Consider the following 19,613-nt stretch of genomic DNA (forward strand, 5'->3'; position numbering starts at 1 on the left):
TCGCTGGGCGGCGTTTAATTCTCTGGCGGAAATCACTGCTCCTAAATGGCCCGGGATAGTTATTTACGAGGCGGCGTAAAGGATAATTGTCCTGCGTTTCCTTGGCCGGGCGAGACAGGAGCGCGCAGGGGGGGGGGGGATGTACGAGCAAAGTCCCCGATACCGTCTACCGATCTCGCTGCCACGTACATTAGGTGAAATTGCGCGAACTTGGGGCAGCTACACCCCCCCGGGGTTGTACGTCGCTTGACAAACGTATCGATTGAGAAAAGAAGAGGAATAAAGGAAATAATAAAAAACGAGCGTAGCGGTTTCGGTGAGCGGATGGGACGGAGGGGCGGCGGGTTGGAGGGAAGAAAGAAACAGCCAGAAAAAGAAGTTCGGGGACGACGGGGAGGGGGTGGTCCGTAGTCTAGGGGGTATATGGGTTGAAGCCGGGAGAGACGAGAGACTGCGGAGGGAGAGAGAGGGAGAGTCATTATTATTGTTCAGGTTTCTTTTCCTTCCACTTTCAGAATGAGGGTGGCACGGCTATTACTGTGCTACGTACTTCTCGAAGACTACAGTACCAATCTCGGCAGGGCTGCAATTACCAGCGACGCCGCGCGCCAGGACGCCTCTGCGACGAATCCCACGCTGCCAGGTACATTTATGCACGCGCCGTACACCCACATACACACGTCCGTTGTACATACGGAAACGCATTGTTATCCTTGCCAAACGCGTACGCGCCCGACCGCGAATCGAACCCCGAGCTCTCGAGCTAATCGCTGCGACGCGATTCGCGGATGCTTTTTATCGTTGAGAGAACCCCCGGCCGGATAATGCGGGCCACACTCGAGCTCGTTTCGCGAAATAAAACTACGGGACGTATACGAAATTTGTATTCGCATATTTCAAGAGGGAGACGAGACCCTGGTTTTATCAACGCAGGGAAAGTTTTATTTTTTGGGAATATATATTCGGGTGAATATATATCCGGCCACGGATTCTTCCATACGATTTTCTGCATTTGTTTATTGGCGCGTCAACACTCTCCCGAACGTACACTTTTCGTAAAGTACGCGCGACGACACGTTACCGTAATTTTTAGAAATTAGAAACTATATTTCCCGATAGACAAAGAAAATATACTTGTCGAATAACCTCCTCTTTTTGTTGCTATGTTGTTACGTTTATACGGGCAGGAAAATTAAAATTTAGATATGTTACCATAATTTTAAGAAATTGAAAACTATATTTCCTAACAAGCAAAACATACTTATCCAATAGAGTAATCTCCTCCTTTTCGAAGTCGGTCAAGAATAATGCATAAACGCCCACATAAATGTCTGAACAAAACGACGTAATGTACCAAGGGTACATCACACCCTCCGCAGATTTAATAATTACTCCCCCCGGTTCCGAATTAAAAATCAATGAGCGATAAACGATCGTTTAAAATTTCGTGAAAAACGTCCGTGGGTTTCTCGGACCTAGACTGTTGAAAATAAAACTTTTCCTATATGGATCAAGGCAGAGACCGTCTCTTAAATTAGCGTCATTCGCTGAAACTTCGCGTACCGTCTCGTGCAGTTTTATTTTCACTGACAGCTGCAGCGGGAAGAAATATAGTTGCACGCACAAGAGATGGGACGAAATTCTGTTCGAGTAACGGACAAAAATAGTAGTAGTGCACCTGTGACGTTTAATTATGCACGATTAGATTTACATTCGTGAAATATTTCACTCGACAATTCGAAGTACTAATTTTCGTGTAACCAGTTTATGTAACGCTATACTATATTACTATATTTAAAACGAAAACGTTTTAATTTATACGATCGGCAGACACGAATATTTATTATTTTATTACGAGCATGCTTGGGATGGATTTGTAGGTAGTTGGATATCGACGCAAAGGTTAACGATTCATCGGCATAGCGGGGACGTTAATCGCGTGACAAATCAAGCCAGCTTTCCCTCTTTCTCGTAGTCGTCGCGTTTCGAGTCAGAGAACGTCCCGGGGAAACTTTTTAAAGTCGATTTCTCTCAGGCGTGTCGGTCGTTATTCATGGCCGACTGGCAAATTAATTTTTATGCGTCCAACGGATCGAAGCGAATTACAAGTTTCACGGGATGCAAGGACGGGCTCGGCTGTACGTGCAAACGATTTTGCGGCTTTAGTCCGCGTGTGCCTGGATGATAACTGATAGTGGTCAAATTCCCAGAGCCTATGACTCTATTGCCTCCGAACTCGCATTATTCCTATCGGACTATGAAGCCTTTGGACTTTCATATTCGGCGTCGCGAATCAGTTTGCCCCCCAGATTTTCATATTTCACGATACAGGAGAAATAGCAACGTGAATTCCTCGGTGCCACTCGGGACATTTCATTAAAACTGGTAAGAAAAAGTAGAAGAGACGACTGCGTCGCTCTACTTCTCGTTATACGGTGTCGAGCACAGTGAAAGAGCCTCGGTGAAAAAGGTTAAGGTTTACTTTCGAATGCGTCAAAGATGGATTCAGCGTTTACAAAACGACGAAATATATCCATAGAAACGTACGAGCTGTATTACTCGTCGTTATCTCAAGTAGGAACTATCGTTTGAATGCGAAGAGTACTTCACCGAGTTCTGATACACCGATATTGATTCGAATCCATGCTTGTTATAAAGAAACAATTTTCTGCGCAAGAGACGCATTTCAGTTATTTACGTTTCAACCCCCGTTAGGAGTTCGTCTCAAAGAAAGATTCTTCGTGTACAAATAATACGCAACAGACCAAGTGGAGTACAAACAACGAAATATTATTTTAATAACGTTAAATGTTTGATAATACGTCTCGCTCCTAATTCTCTCGGTAAATACCGCCAAATGCCGAACGAATTTCTCGACTCGAAAAACCTCTCGCTATTTATACACTTACTTCATACTGTTCCATTTATAGACGAACAACACAGAAACTCCCCGAAAACAAGGTGGTATCGCGGCCGCATTTATATAAACCAACTTCGTTGCATTTAAACGCTAACTCCATCCCCGAATCGTTCGCCACGCGTTAACTTGCCCCTCGTAGAATCATTTCTGCGTCGTCCCTCCGATCCATTCGAATATTTTTCCCTCCCGCTTTCCGTTCTCCGCGTTTCCCTCTATTTTGTTTCGTGTCCCTTTCTTCGTTTTTCTACCTTTTCCCTTTTTTTTTTTGCAACGAGAACGATGGTAGCGGGGCTCGATCTCGACGACGTGCGACAAAGAGTTTAATTACCGCGGCGACTTCGCATGGATAGTGCTCTCGCTCGAGTTACCTAATCGCGGTTTTCATCAGCGGCTTCGGTTTCACCGTGTCGCATTCGCTTCGACCTGTGCTCCCTTTTATTCTACGTGCAGCACATGACTCGCTGAAAACGCATACACGCGCTATTAGTCGCGCTTGTCTTTCGCCTGCTGTTTTACGAATATAATCGACGACGTTCATCGACAGGTGGAAAGGCGGATGGAGCATTTGGGGAATTCGAATTAGTTACGGTGGTAACCTCGAGGAACGCTCTCCCTTTCTGAAATACTTCGCGAGTGGGAAATGTCGTTACAGAAAGTGTCTCGAAGTGAGCAACTTGGACGGTACCGGCTAGTTGCTTATTTCGAGGTAAGTATGCTATTCGGCTTGACTTTGTTCTTGAGCGAGACGACGGGGAAGTCTGTAGATACTGTTATTCTTTGGAGAAGGATAAAACGTAACATGCTCTAGTAAAATCGAAATTTTTCGAAGCTGTCGTTCAGCGGGCGACTTCAAAGAAAAAGGTGGAGTTAGCGAGTTGCTTATTTCGAGGCGGAAAACGGTTGCTTATTTCCAGACAGTACTGTATCATTGTAGATATAATTTTCAAACTATCGCACGCTTGGTGAGTGTTTCGGTGCACGGTGAGCACGCAAATTAAAGGCGCAACTGCTATGACTCTATTGCCTTCATTTATTGAATTAAGAAAATCGACCAGTGAAGTGAGATAAGGATATAAGAAAAGGACAAAGAAGATATTCGAAAAGTTACCTTTTACCAACTATCGAGCGTTTAAAAGCGATGTCACGGTTTTTTGTACGTTCACTGAGAATGCGGAACGAAGAGCCTCGAGTTTTCGAAACATCGATATTGGCCCACTTTGATCGGGGCCTTAGGCAGTTCGTGTTTGCCCGTGGAACAATGCGCCACTAGTTTGAACGCGGCACAGAAAAAGTAATCGTTTCAGAGGAACCCCCGATACGCTCCGATGCGTGGCAGCACCGCGGGAAATTTGTCTTGCAGACGTTCCTCGGATCCCTTGATATCTCGTATGAACCACTTGTTCTTCCACGGGTGAAAAGGATCCGTTTCCTGCAAGATACTCGCGAATCATTGCAAATGTAGCTTCGGCTTGCCAGCGTCTGTGTGGAATAGTTTACCGATAAAGACGCTCCGTCTCTGTACTATTTTAGACGCATTCAGAGGACGAGTGAATGCACCCTTTATGACGCTTATATCTGTTGTACTCAAACACTCCGCGGCTTTCCACTCCGTAAGTAATATTCGTTTTCATTCTGTATTTTATTAACGATGTTGTTGAACGTATCGAACTAAAAAGGTGTCAAATTATATTTCTTGCAGTAGATTGTCACTTGTAATGGTCAGACCAGAAATATTATTCCACGTTCCATCGAATCTGAGGTGAAATGACAACGTACAACGCGATTCGATATTCCGTTCCTTTCTTTTATCACGGCAACATTGTGGAATAACAGTATTTACCCAGGTCTGCTAGGTGCCAAAGCGAAATGAAAGCACGTTGCCCCTGTGTCAAGGAACAAACGATCGAATTCGCGGGAAATATCGTCCGAGAGAATGATTCATTTGCGAGTCAAAGAGGAATCCAATCGCTGGTTTGCTGATTTTTCGATCGAGCGAACCGCTGCCGTTTCAAAGAGTCCATCGACGACTCCGCCGCGATGCGACAGTTTGTCGATCATTCTACGCTGTCGCAAATCGCGTATTCCCTGGCTCCAGAGTCCCCTCGTAATCGGATCGATCGGTGGCCCCCGATGATTTTTAATCACTAGCAACAGCCTTCCCTTTCGACGTACCTCCGACAATACGCGGGATGCCTTAACTTTAATTTAAAGTTTCCCAGGATTTAATGACACCCCCGCGGCCGACGTCGTTGCGTTTCGAGCAAAGTTTGATTGGCAGGCGCAAAGTAAATGTCCAATTTATCGACGAATTTTACGTCAATCGGAAGTTTGCGAGTCTCGATCTAGGATTACGGCATAGCTCCTCTGTATTTTCAAATTAAATCGACATCGAGGCTTGGCATTTACACAGATATGAAAAACGTACATTAAGTCTACATAATTCGTGTCGAAGTATTATATAATTAACGTAGTATTGGGTATTCGAAAAAGTTCGAATCAACCGTCATTCGTCAACCAGTCCTCGTTCGATCTTTCTTCGTTTGATCTATCGAGAAAGAATGCCTATGTGACATATTAATATTACAGCAAAATCATATTCTCGATCATTGTTTGGACAAATGTTAGAAATTAATATTTCGTTATTCCAGCTAACAGATATAACGATATAGAAAAATTTCTCACGATCACTATGTTCGATGAAGACCTATTCTGAACCGTGATTTTGATTAATATTGGGTATTTGAAAAAGTTCGTGGCGTTTCACAACCATTTGCATGATTTCGTCGCATCGTTCTGTGATTGCTCGACCACAGCGTAATGCATGTTTGACATCGAAATTTTGATTCAGCATTTTGTCTGCAAAAACCACAAATTGTTTCGCAAGCCTGCGTAGCATTCTCGCTCTAACCGAGCGACAAAACGCTACGAACTTGTTCGAATACCCATTAACACTTTATTTACCTTTATTTGAATTCCAGTATTTAGCTTTTCGAATCTATTTATCGTGTTGACGGTTGTCTACTTACAATGTACCCAGTAACAGTATGGAGGAATTATTGTCAGCTTAGATTGGCATATGGTGTCGTAGAAAATTCTTTTTTGAATCAACGACTGTTTCTAAATAGCCCGGTAGATAAAGCAGACTAGTGTTTGGAAAATTGCTGTATACAAAAATATAATCCGGAGAAAGTCCTTAAAGAATTTTCTCTCTCTCATTCGTGATACGTCGAATTCTGCTGAGTCTTAGGCGCACACTGTCCGTTTCTCAGGACCTCTCGACGATAATGGTTTTCACACGTCTTCGATCGTCATTTTACTCCGAGCGACACAGATTTGAACCCGCCACTATTCGCCTCTAAATTTTCGCGAGAACGTCGAGCTAAAAATTGAAATCGTTAGTTCTCGACCTCTTCATTTGTTTCATAATTACCCCGATATATCTCCGGGATTTCGAAGCCGAAGCTCGGTTGGCGCGATGGTGGATGCGACCGGTGGGAAGACTGTAAAAAGTGGGACGATCGTTGTCGCGGATCCACCCATCATCGTTGATCTATTTCCAACGGTGGAACGTGACGTTTCGCTGATTACTCATTAGGGACGGAATGCAACAGTGCGGGATCAGATAACGGGTTACCGCAGCGGTGTGCGATTATACATAGTCATAATGGAACTATGTACCGTCTTACCGGCGGCCAGCCGGCTGTTACGCGGACGTAATGTCCTTCTCGAGGCGATAAGTCGTACCGCCGTTGGGATGTCTGACCAACGAGGAGATAACGGAAAGGCGATGCTCGATAACGTTGCCAGAGGCGCGGAAATAGAAAACGAATTACGCGAACCGATGCTAAATAATAGCGAGGCGAGAGTTCCATATGGAGGGAAGTCTCGAAAAATGTCAGAGAGTCAGTTCGCGAGAAAGTATTTTTCGCTTCAACAAAGACACCCCGAAACGAATGCTTTCGTCCTTAGAAATTTCCTCCCGGATCTCGAAAGAATGATTCGAAAAATTTGTTTGTTGGAAGCAATGGGAGTTCTCTGGGCGCATACGTTGTCAACAAATAACCATCGAACCGACCGGTCCGTTCCCATTTCCGTGTAAGGAACCGAAGAAAGTAATTAACTCGGAACGAGGCGAAGTGGTAGACCGAGAATTTCGACCCGTGACACTTCGCATCCGACTCATTGACGGGCAAAACCATCGAAAATGGAGAGAGTTTGTGCCCAGGACTGGCTAAGACGAAAGCCCAGCGATAGGATAGAGAGGTAGGACGAAGGTGGTAGAGAACGGCGACGGCGAATGTCCCTGAAGTTGAAGTAGCTCCACTCGTCTCTCTGGGCTCCCTGGGCCCGAGAGCTGGTTACTTCACCAACTTTTTCCTTTGAAGATGAAAGATATTAATTAAACTGTCACAGACACGGTATCAGGGAGACTCTAACTTTATTTCGCCACTTACAAGTTTACCACTTAGACGGCTCGCGCGCGTGCGCTTCTACTCGCCGTCGATCTTATCCTGTAAGCATAACGGCGCAACCGGGGGACTGGTTAGGAATGCGAAGTGACCCCCAGGGACCAGCGTGCTACGAGTGACTAACTCGATCGTTCCGCCCGAGCCCCACGAATTTTCCATACACGCGATACCACGTACGCCGTCAAACGTATCCCGACAGTTTCGCGATCTTGATCCTGGAACGTCGAAAGTCTCGGCCTTCGAGCCAACCGGACCTCGAAGTTTCTCAAAAAAAAGTCTGGAAAGTAGGCAATAAGACTCGAAGACGGGGCTCAAGTTTGCCCTTCGGGCGAGATAAAAGTAAAGAAAACCGACATTTGGCCTTCTCGGCGTGGCGCGGTTTCGAGGGATCGAACGCGTCCTCGATAAATTCGTGATAAATGGATCGTTCGGAGGTGCAAAGTTTCAGAGCGATGCGCTCGGTGATACGTGCCGTTAAATAGAGACGGTGGCTTGAAAAATAACACCTCCGGAAAATATGCTCGTCTGGCCGCCGTCGCGACGTTCATCTTTTTTAATTTATGCGACTAAATTGAGCTCGCTGTTGGACAATATTGACCTCCCCGGTCCTGCGTTTCTTACAGTTTACCTTTCAGAGGATCCGCTACGGGCACGCTGCACGGGAGAGAATCTTGCATCGTTTTATTTAGTTCGTAGGATTTTTAGGTAACGAGAGGAGGCTTTCGATAGCTAGACAATTTTATTATTGTATCGTTAAGAGAGTTGGGAAGAGATGCAAACTGATGTTTTAAAATGTAAGAATTTAACAAAACTATACGATGTCGCATGAGTGATGTTATTGTTTACCAAATAATATTAATATATATGTAATAGACACTGATCTTGTAACAGTGTAACCACTGTATTCAATAATCTCACCGAATATAAAAATTTAACAAAATTATACGATGATACGTGAATGATATTCCTCTTTACCAAATAATATTAATATATGTATGTAAAAGATACTGATCTTGCAACAGTGTAATCGCTATATCGCAAAACCTTACTGAATATAAAAATTTAACAAAAATATACGTTGATACGTGAATGGTATCCCTCTTTACCAAATAATATTAGTATAGAAACTGGTCTTGCAACAGTGTAATCACTGTATTGCAAAATCTTGCTGAATACAAAAATTTAACAAAAATATACGATGATACGTGAATGGTATTCGTCTTTACTAAATAACATTAACATAGAAACTGGTGTTGCGACAGTGTGATCACTGTATTGGAAAATCCCACTGTTCAGGTAACGAACCCTAAGTTATAATCTGTGAGAGGAACCCGGTTCCGATAACTATATAGATGGTCTGAGACTGGAGTGCATCGAAACGATACGGTGGATGCGAAAGGGTTAATAAGAGTCCCGAGATAGTGGGTTGAACGCGGATAAATGAGTGGCGGAGATAAGAGCGCACAATTAGACCATCGCCTGGATTTATGGCCTGGCTAACGAGTGTCATTCGAAACTGTTTAAGACAGGGAAGATTGCGATAGGGTACGAGCCCGCGGATCTTATTTAAGTTGTTCGGCTATACGTTCGCGATAGTGGAAACTTTCTACCCTCGTAACGGCCTGGATTTCCCACCGTCAACAGTGAAACGTTCTCGTCAAGAAAAAATGAATCCCAACGGATTAAATGATTAAGAAAGCTCTGCGTTCCAACGGGAGGGTGCCTCCGTGAAATTTCACAGTTGTACAGCGAGCAACACGCAACGACTTTCCCTCCACTTGCGAGGCTACTTAAAGAATTAGAAACTATTTTGATTTTCTAGCGGCAACTCGTGCACGCGAACTACCGTAATGAAACTCTCCTCGAATGTTCGAACACCTTGTGTACAGATCTGCGTTCCCCAATATAGTCGCAACCAACAGATGACGAACATTCGTTATCAAAATAACATGAAAATGTATATTTACGCTCGTATTTAATGAACAATTCGCGCAACACCGAACCCCGAATATTCGTCGCGGGAAACGGAGATAGAACTTTCGGTATATTGAACGTAAAAACTTTAGTAGATAATCTTACCTCGAAAAGCTTTCGGTTCCGACGCAACTGAATATTTTTAAAAACTCCATACATTGAGCGATATTCGTTTACTTAAAAAAATGTCTAACGGCACATTTGCAGATAATAAAGTAACCTGAGAACCTATTACAGGATCTAATGAACAATTCGCGTAACGCAAAGCCGCAGATTATCCGTTTTCAATATTGTCCGATGACGGGCGTTCCATTTACACGGGGCCAACAATTAAACCGTCAAAGTATCGGAATTGAGCTTACCTCCGCATACCTACCGACACTAATAACGCAAATATCCGCTGCCGAGGGCGAAGGTGGGGGCCTCCGGGGGAGGAATTACCGTAGGGAGAGGCGCGATACAAGACGGGGTTCGCGTTAATTGCCAGGGAGTAATGCAGACGTCCGTGACCAAGCGTGTACGCTATGCGGGCTGAAACTGGCATACACCCTCCCGCAAAACAATAGGACACCTCCAAGATTTTCAGTGTTTCACGGTGCTAATAGCTCGGTGGAAAAGTAATTTTGATTTTCAGCCCTTACTTTGAAATATCGTTACCTCGCTCGGAATAAAATAGTCGTTAACGAATGGCACGTAATATTAATTATCAAAATTTAGAGCGAAATCAACGCTTTGAAGATGAATTTCAGATAGAAATTTATTATAATATCCAGTAGCAAGCTCGAACGATACAAGAAGCAAAATTACTTATTATTTCCTCAATAACGTGAAAGAGGATCGAATGCTATTTATACCTAGACAGCTGCGATAAAGTGATAGGAGAGGCATGATAACGTACGTGGAATATGTACACTCAGAATAATATTACTCCATGGTGTAAAAGCAGTCGCCCGTCTCTGTTATCTCTTAATTTCGACCCCATCTGCCAAACCCTCTTCAGAAGGCGCACTCGTTGGAACCCACGAGCAGGCCTTTCACGAATTACCATATGTATCCTACTATTTTGTCACGAGCATTTTCATACGGAGAGCTAATTTCTAGGAAAGAGGGTATACAAAGATCGACCCTCTTTCACGACACAGAGGAAGGTCCAACTGATGCATACATTTTTTTTACAAGGCGCACTATGTCACCTTCGAGAAGCACTGAAAATATAAAGGGACCATTATATTGTCATAAGCATTTCTCACATGAAGACCTAGAAAAGACCGTAACCAACTCTTCGAATTGATACATAGATCTTTACAAAAGAGTACACTGTATCATCCGAACACTAAAGATCTTACTTATCGATTTCTCATAGGCATAAAGATCTACTCCCTAAAAAAGAGTACAAGACTGTCTTCCACGACCTCAAAGAAGGCTCTAATTAATACACAGATTTTTCCAAGATGGTACACCGTGTCATATTTGACAAACATTATCTTGGGAGTACCTATCGATTTGTTGTAGGCATTTCTCGCATAAAGACCTACTTCCTAAAAGAGACTACAATCAGCAATATCTTTCACGACCTCAAGGAAGGTTCCAGTCAACACACAGATTTTTGTAAGTGAGTGTCATTTTCGAGAAACACAAAAAATCTTGAAGTCGTCCCACGGCTTCATCCGTGATTGTATGTATGCGTAGAGACTCGAGTCGCGGAAAGGACACTTTGGAGCGCGGTCCTCGATCCTGGGAGCTCACGTACCCCGGTTATAATCATCTTACGCCTTAAGGACACGCGCCACTGCGGCCATACGTGTGCAGGAACGTATTAGAGGACGAAGGAGGCGTGAGTGGAATCGCGAGATGCGTAACACGAGGCCCAGCCGTGTGAGCGACCTGTGCGCACGTACTCGTAGTCGCTCGGTTAACGTGCCCGCCACCTTTACACGTCCCCTGTCGCAAAGTTTTAAACGCAATTTCGTGTCCGCGCTCGCGAGCTCCAGGTGATCTTACCGAGGTGTGTCGCGGTCGTTGATAAAATAGTTTGGAAAGTTCGTTTAACTGGTCCAGGATCTCGAGATCCTCCAACGAACGCACTGGGGGAGGTGGAGAGGCACGGTGTAACAGAATACGTTCCAAGCGCGAGAAAAATGCGCGGAGGAATTCTTCCTAAAACACCTACCGAGAGGATAGCACGTTTATAATAACGTGGGTATTAGTCGTACGTTTGGTAGATTTTTGGTGAATTTCATTCCGGCTTGCACAAGCGTGGGGTTACTTTTTTGGGGTTAAGTGACTCAAAACTAAAGGTGTTTTCTAAAAACCCTTGAAGCTTCATCGGGATACCACCAATTTGACCACTATTATTATTTACACTTTGGAAAATTTTTCGTGCCGATCAAAATTCGTATAAAGATAAATAAATTTCGAATAAACTGAAACGAAGGATTGTTTTAAATAACGAAAATTGTAGGAATATTTTTCACCTCTTGTGCAGCCACGAACGGTTTGATATTTCCCGAATAGTAACATGAAATGTTTCTACAATATCCGAACATTTATTATTTTCAGTTCCTCATCGGGGAATTAAAATAATATTAAAATATCGTGATAGGTATGCAACCGATAGCTGTTGAATCTCGTATTTCATCATTTATTCAATATTTGTACATGTATTACAACATTTATAACGATTCTCTCGGTTTTAATACCTCTGTAGGTAGATACGTTCATGTAACGCAAGGCAGCTCAATCTTTTTAACGACGCCAGTGGCAACGACATCTATCCTGCTTATAAACGCATGAAAGCGCGTACTTGCACCTCCCTGTATAAAATATGCATTGGTATATAAAGTACCCATTCGTCTATTAACAAAGTAAATGTATAAATAATAAATTGGAGCGAAACGAACACGAACACGGCTCGGGGGAAAAAGTGTCTACGCTCGCATGCGACCGCGGTATCCATAAAAGATGCCGACTGAAAACAGGGAAAATGAAGCTGGAAAGCATGCATTTGGCCTCGTAGTGGCTACGCTCCCTGTACACGAGCAGACGGTTGTGCCAGCTCGCTTTGAAGGAACCCAAAGTGGCAGTTTGTTTGAGATCAGGTGGTAAGCTGTTGCAAAGGTCGGCCGCGGAGGGTCTGAAAGACTTCTTGAAATACTTGCGACAAAGAGGTGTCTCGAGAAAGTCGTGGCTGCGACGGGTGCGCGTCTAACTCCGCAGATGTACTCGGAGAACAAAGTGCTCGTAAAGGTGCGGATGACGCCCTTCGCTTCATTGCGAGGAAGACAGAACACACTCTCGGGGGTAACGCCCACGCCCGTCTTAAGCCATCAAAGTTTACCCTGGTAAGATGTGTTCATCTCGACTCGTGACGAAACAAACGCGGGAATTCGGAGTGGAATTGGGTTAATTTATTAGGTGTTCCGAGAAGACGGGCGTTAAAAGAAGCCTCGATGGAATCGACCTTCTTAAACATCGCAAAGACTCGATTCTTTCACTTTCGAGTGAAATTTTACCGCTAAATGGTAAAAATACAAAATTACATTTTGTTTTCGAGACGAGTGACAGAGCCCTTCAGGGTCGGGCCGAATCACTTTCAGGAAAACACGAGATAAAAAACACGAAGCTCAGCGCGTCTAGTTCGAGGTCCTCGTGGATTCGGGCGGCGGTGTACTCTAATTTTGAAAAGGATATAAAAGAAAATGAATACCGCGACTGTTGTACGTTGAATGGTTGCCAGCTCTCCTGAATTCTGCCCCACGGTGGCGGTCGTACGCGATACGGGGTCTCGTCCATGTTATTTTTCGGAACAATGGGCTTCTTCGGAAACTTCGGGGCGACTTAGCGCGTGGAATATACAGATATTAGATTTTCGGACGAGTGCACCCAGCGACGCTTTATGCTCTCGCCCATTACCTCAGCGGCGTTCCCGTTCCATTCGAGACGATTCAGCGAGTCGGAACGCGCTAATATTTCCGTACCTCCGATCCCTGGTGTATAACTAATCCCGGATTTCAATCTGTTGAAGCTGCTTCGCGTCGGAACAACGGTTCACGACCCCTAAAGATAAGCATTTAGTTGCAAATTTCCAGGGCCGACCTTAATAAACTACTTTTTTTTTTCTCCGTGCATAAAGAGTCCTCTCGGCGACGACGTATTAAGGGACGAAGAAGCGCGAGTGCTTCGAAGAGTGCACGCAAATGTAATCGGCGCTTATAGAGTTGTTATTCATACGTTGTTAATATTCGCACCGCGAGACAAAGGCTCTCACGGAATCCGGTATAAAGCAACGTCGATCTCCTATGAAAATGTATTTGTGTAAACGTTTCGACTCCGAGTTCGAAAGTTGGTACCTCGTGGATATCCTTTAGGAAAAATATTTCTACAGCAACCTTTACTGTTAGGTTCTTCAACGTATGTCAGCGTGTGTCGTATAGTTTGGGGCAATTTAAAGTACCTATACTCGTGTCATGGACCGCTGCTCACGAATCACCGAGCTCATGTCGTGGTTCACTGGTCGCCAATCAAAATCTGGGAGAAGCGCGTTCCAAATCGAGCTCAAACGGTGTCACGTGCCCCTATCGATGGTATCCCGGCGTTTCATTATTTCCAGCGATATCCGAAAAAAGTACTCTATCTGAAAAAAGTACTCTTTAATTAAAGCTATCATATTTACGGTTAATTGCATCCTACGTGTTCTTTTTCCTCTTTTTGATCCTGCGACTTTCGAGTGCCTTTATTTTAATCGATGCAATAAAGTTTCATGATAGAATTCATGATAGAAACGATTCTTCTGCCTTCCTTTTTTTGTCGCTGAATTCAAACGAATATTAAAGCAACGATACGTCTTGCTGTTCCGATATTTATCCGCGTGTTATTAAATACAACGAACGCGGAAATGTTATACGGCCCTGTTCGGATTCGATAACGGAATCTATATTATCGTAGATATCGAATAATGGAAGTCGACAGCGTAGCATCCGTGGTTATTGGATAACAGCGTCGGGCAATAGCATTTTTGGATGAGACGCAGCGGTATGTCATTCGTCGTTAAACCGTTAAATCTTGATACCGTCAGGTGTCGTTTTTCAGATTTCGAACTGACGGCTATGCGTTCCACGTATGGCCTCCGTTAATGGGAACAAAGGAAAACTGTGGACTTATATAGAAACGCGAAACGTCGGTACGATACCGATATTTCCCCGTTACGTCAGGGAAGGGGACCCTTACGCAAATAGAGATATGAAAATATTGGTACCTCGTCACGGAGGATTACGAAGCTATCCGTGTATCCTTATCTGCCAGAGAATACCCCTATAAACAACATTTGCGCTTTTACGACTCATTTCGCCCGCCCAACTTTGGTAAAATACGCCCGCCATAGTATTCGCGAGCCGATGCATTCGTACGATACGTTTTCATCGAGCGCGCTGTACATTTTCAGTTGGAAGGAGTAACGAGAAAGAAGTCGAAGGGAGACCTTTCCCTAATAGCTTCTTTCGAAATTAATTCCAACCATCGCCCCGAGAGTCGTTTCTATCCTAGAGAGAGAAAGAGAGAGAGAGGGAGAGAGAGAAAAAGGGAGCACGTCGGTCCCTTTCAGGCATCGCAGAGTTTGTCCCGCGATTCGGGGCACGCCAGGAATTTTCAAACGCGTTCGACGATCGGTGGACTCGTTGTCGCGAAACTTCTCCTTTTCTCGCCGAGGCACCGGGAACGTTTTCCACGAAAGGGCAACTCCCGGAGGTCCGTAACTCGGAACGAGGGCATTCACGGTTCGCTCTTCGCCCGTCTCGAAGGTTTCGGCCAAAACGGTTTAAGAGCACCTTGTATGCGTGCGCGTCCACGGCCGGGTAATTATGCAGTCAGGAAATCTCCGTGTTCCGCATGTGCGATCTTACTAATTTCCGGGATCGAAACCTGTCCCAGACGGAGGGACCGACTCCAGGGGGGACTGCGGAGGGGAGTGGAAGGGAACACGGGCGCGAATTCGATTAATTAAAGTTCGAATTCGGCGTCGGTTCGTGGAAATGGAATTATCGCGGCGACGACTCCGACTCCGGCCTGCACCATCGACGTTTCTGCGCGTCCGTGGTGGGGTCAAGCCGAGCTTTTCGCCTCGCTTTGTCGCACCCTGTGGAAAATGGGGGGCCAGGATCGACGACGGGATGCTGGTCAGCGTTGGATTGAGACACCGAGGATCCCTGAACCATCGCGGCCACTGTGAGGCCTTTGGAATAATTACTCTCAAGCGACGATTTTCCCTTTGTTTTTTCATTTGTTTTCACGGATCCTACTGAGTTTTTCTCTCATTAAAGGTCTATTTACACATATCCGTAACGTGTCAGTTCCGTATCCGTACCGTATCAATAACGTCACGGAGCCGTGTTAGACGTGTGTGAACATGCCCATTCAAAAACAACAGAAGAATATTTAACATCACTGACACTGATGGAACGTTACGGAACTGAACGGATACGGAACTGACACGTTACGGATATGTGTAAATAGACCCTAAAGATGGCCTAAAATTGGTCTGTTGCTTAGGGTACGAGGATCACGAGATGCCTCGATCCTTCCTTGCTCGATAACATCAAAAAGTGAAAGCTCTCTAGTCCACTCTAGTGATCAACCCAGTACAAATTCAAACATTTTCATTCACTAAACAACTATTATACATTGTTACGAGCCCCCGATAAATCAAATCGTGGCCAAGTACGTAACATCGAAGATGAAGACGGCGATTGCGATCGATTTGATTGTCTTCAGACGTTCTCGGATCTTCGAGGAATGCGAGCGATATATTTAAATTGTTGCAAGTTATTACTGCTGTTGTTAACCCTTTGCACTCGAGGACTTTTTTCTGCTATCTACCAGCAACTCGAGATGCTTTCTTAGCATTCCATTCCACTTCGAGTACCAAAGAAATTAAACTTAAACAAACATTATCGCTGCTTGATTTGCTACGTCAAACCTAGTGACGACCCAGAGTCGCCTCTCGAGTGCAAAGGCTTAATAAAGAAACATTAGTTACGGTCCAAGATATAATAAATTCCGTTTCTTCTATCGATTCACACAGATGCACAATTCACCCGCGCGAATTGGTTAAGGCGCTCCTGGCGTCGATTTTCCAAGAGGGACAGCTGAACGCCACGCGCGACGTAACAGCTTGCGACTCCGAACGCGCCAAAACGCCCGTAACGGGGGAGAGATGCAGCAAAGGGGGCGGATTTCTATATTTACGAGACCTCCGTCGTCGCGGAAAAGTTTCGAGCAGGGATTCGAGCCGTGAGAATTTAAAGTCCCGCGAATCTGGCTAAGAACGACGGACTTTTTCTCTGACTTCGAGCGGGGCGTTTCGATAATCCGCTTTGGTGTTTGCCCTGCCTCGCCCTTCCGCGGTTACTGCGGCGAAAAATCGGCGGTCCTGGGCGTTTACGCCGCGAGAACGGACCTCGGGGATTAATAAAATATTTATTAGCCCGAGCCAGTCCCGCGAGTTCTCGTCCTTTTTGTCGGCGTTACTTTAACGCCTTTTTTAGCACCGTGATAAATGCACCGTGCCGTCATGCATTCGGATTATCGCTCCACCAGGACGAAAAATTAGTAACTCTGAAAAGTAGAGGAATGGTAGAGGCCAGTCGATAAGAAAAGTTGAAATTCTGGTTGGTAATTTATGACGCGTGCAAGGGAGAGTCTTGACCTCGGGTCGGTTCAATGTTGCATGCGTGTAACGCATTAATTTGTGTTACATTTTCGGATGAATATTATATAGCAGGTGTGACGCGAATATTGGAACAGTTATCGTAGCAAATTGCAGCTGTGTTGCATGGTGAATATTTTATCGATGTACAGGTCGTTCAAGGTTTCACACTGATTTATCAGTGGTAGCGAACGCATCTGTACTTAATTCATTTCACGATTTATCTTTCGATAACAGTACGTATAAATATACACGAGTATCAAAGAACGGAGGAAAGAATCTTCAAGGAAACAAAGAAATTTTGTACACTCGGTGGTTTCTTTATCTCGGACAGTTAGAACAACATCGTTACTCCCACTTGGAGCGTAGCAGTTAAAAGTTTAATAGCCCCATCGCTTCCGAAGAAAAAAATTGTCCCTGCGAACGTACCGCAAATGCGACGATTTCCTCGCGGATAAAGTTGTTCTTAAACAGAAAAGAACCAAGCGCTTAGTCCTCGGGGCAGTAATGCGAACTATTCTAATAAATGCTATCCTCTTTTGTTTCGAACTTCAAATGCAACAAGTTCGATTCAATTTACGGTTACAAGGTTCTCAACGCGGCGTTGACGAAACAAAAAACTTTCCACGGAAAGTACTTCTTGTCTTTCGCGCAACTCGACAGGGAAAAGTTGTAAATGAAGCAGGTCCCGGGGAAGCGGGGTAAAAGAAGTATTTTTCTCATTGGAAACTGGCAATCCCTTGAGAGGAATATGATTGCGTTAGAAAAAGCGATTACGCATTTCTTTGAGAGAAAGATTTATCGCGTAACAATTAATTTAGAGATTGTCTGAAATTAATATGTAGTTGGTCCAATCGACAAATATTAAAATATTGACAAATTTCTCATAATTACCGTGTACAATGAATACTTACACCGAACCGTAATTGTTATTAATATTTAATCGATGACTGACTGCTACTGTGTGTATCATAAATGTTCAATTACGTCGAAGATATTAAGTTTCAATTGTTCCAATCAATAAATGTTACAATATAGAATATCTCGCGATTACTTTTGCTCGGAAATATCACTTTCTCGAAAACATTGGTATAATAATCTGTAATCCAGAACAATCATCTGCGGGCATCGCTTTATGTCGTTCGCGTTGAAAAAATGTTTAGAATCGGTTCAGTAGTTCCAGAGATTACTCCCTACGTACAAACAGATTTTATTTCTTTATGATATTAGTATAGATAAAAGACATCGCCTTGACTCGAAACGTGGGGAATGCAACTTTCGTAACAAAATTAGTCCCGGCATAAAAATACCGACGAAACGTCACTGTTTTACGACATCCCTCAAACCGGAAAACGACGTCGTATACGAAACGTCGTCGAGCAGGGATTGGCAAACTTTTTTCTATAAAGGGCTGAATATTTTAAAAATGTTAGCGACGTAAAACAGAGTCGAGCAGTCACTTTTTGAACATCGTTTAAAATATAATTAAGAAAAGACTGTTATTCGTGCTCGGTGGCGTGCAACAATAATAAGCAGCGTGATTCGTCGAGTCTCGGCAAACCAGACGGTGCGATTTCTGTTTATTAATTAGCGTACGCTTCGATTCCCGGAAACTTCCAATGGTTTCTCGAGAACTGCTAAAAGTTGGCCGCGTTGTTTCCGCAAAAACTTGTAACAACGATAGATATTCCGAGCGATACGAAGCCGCAAATTAGCTCACTGGGGTGGATTTCGCGAGGTTTCCTTCCGAACTCGAGGAGTGTTATAGTAATCGGCTTTGCGATCCGGAAGCTACAAGAGAGGAGCTTTTTACGCGATAAGGATCAAATCTTATCAAGACCGATGGCCATTATCGCGTCGATGGTCCGATGCTCCCGAAGCAATCCGATCCAGACAGAATTAAAGGATTATTATTTTTCCCACGAATAAATCGAATCGTAGCTTAGATTAAACGAGCAGTCGCCGTTACTCCCGGCGAAGCAAAAATTAAACGACAAGTTAGACCGCGATGATTGCGATAGTGGAGGTCGTGGAAAAGCCTGTGGCGGGAATAAATAAAAACGTCGCGCGAGAAGAGCGGACCGCCGACACGTGAAATCTAAAATTAACATCAATGTTAAGGGTGAATCTAATTTCCGGTCTCTTTGAAATTTCAGCCACCGCTGTCGCGGTCAGCTTACCGGCGCGAATCGTGAACGAAATATGTCTGGTTACCTGTTACGAAAACTAAAATAACGCGACGGTAGTTCACGAGCAAACAGCCAGCCCGCGCTTAGCGACCTCACGCAAAAGCAAAGAGACATCTTCGCAAACGTATCTCACCGCGGAGTGACTTTAATCCCTGACTTATGGTCCGCTCTGTTATCCGTGCCCCGTTGTTACGAGACGTCCAACTCGATCCCTCGAACCGTCTGTTACAGGCACGTTAAACGCCTCTACGAGAACCGCTAAATTATCGTCGGCTTGATGTTTATTAAAAGCAACTTTACTTCCTTGGGGTCGTAATCTCCCAATAATGTACCTTTAAATAAATATTAATTCAACAGGTCAA

The 19,613-nt window shown here is 44.3% G+C and overlaps 1 protein-coding gene across 1 annotated transcript in view; it reads left to right on the plus strand.

Annotated features, from left to right (window-relative positions):
- LOC128873612 (lachesin-like) overlaps window positions 1–19,613 on the plus strand; it is a 73,786-nt gene that overhangs the window by 8,897 nt on the left and 45,276 nt on the right. Inside the window, exon 2 of the mRNA XM_054117307.1 lies at window positions 516–643. Coding sequence (XP_053973282.1) covers window positions 517–643 — 127 coding nt within the window. The 5' untranslated portion in view covers window position 516. The remainder of the gene's footprint in view (window positions 1–515; window positions 644–19,613) is intronic.

Source organism: Hylaeus volcanicus, chromosome 3 (assembly GCF_026283585.1).
Source record: "Hylaeus volcanicus isolate JK05 chromosome 3, UHH_iyHylVolc1.0_haploid, whole genome shotgun sequence".
Lineage (NCBI taxonomy): Eukaryota > Metazoa > Arthropoda > Insecta > Hymenoptera > Colletidae > Hylaeus > Hylaeus volcanicus.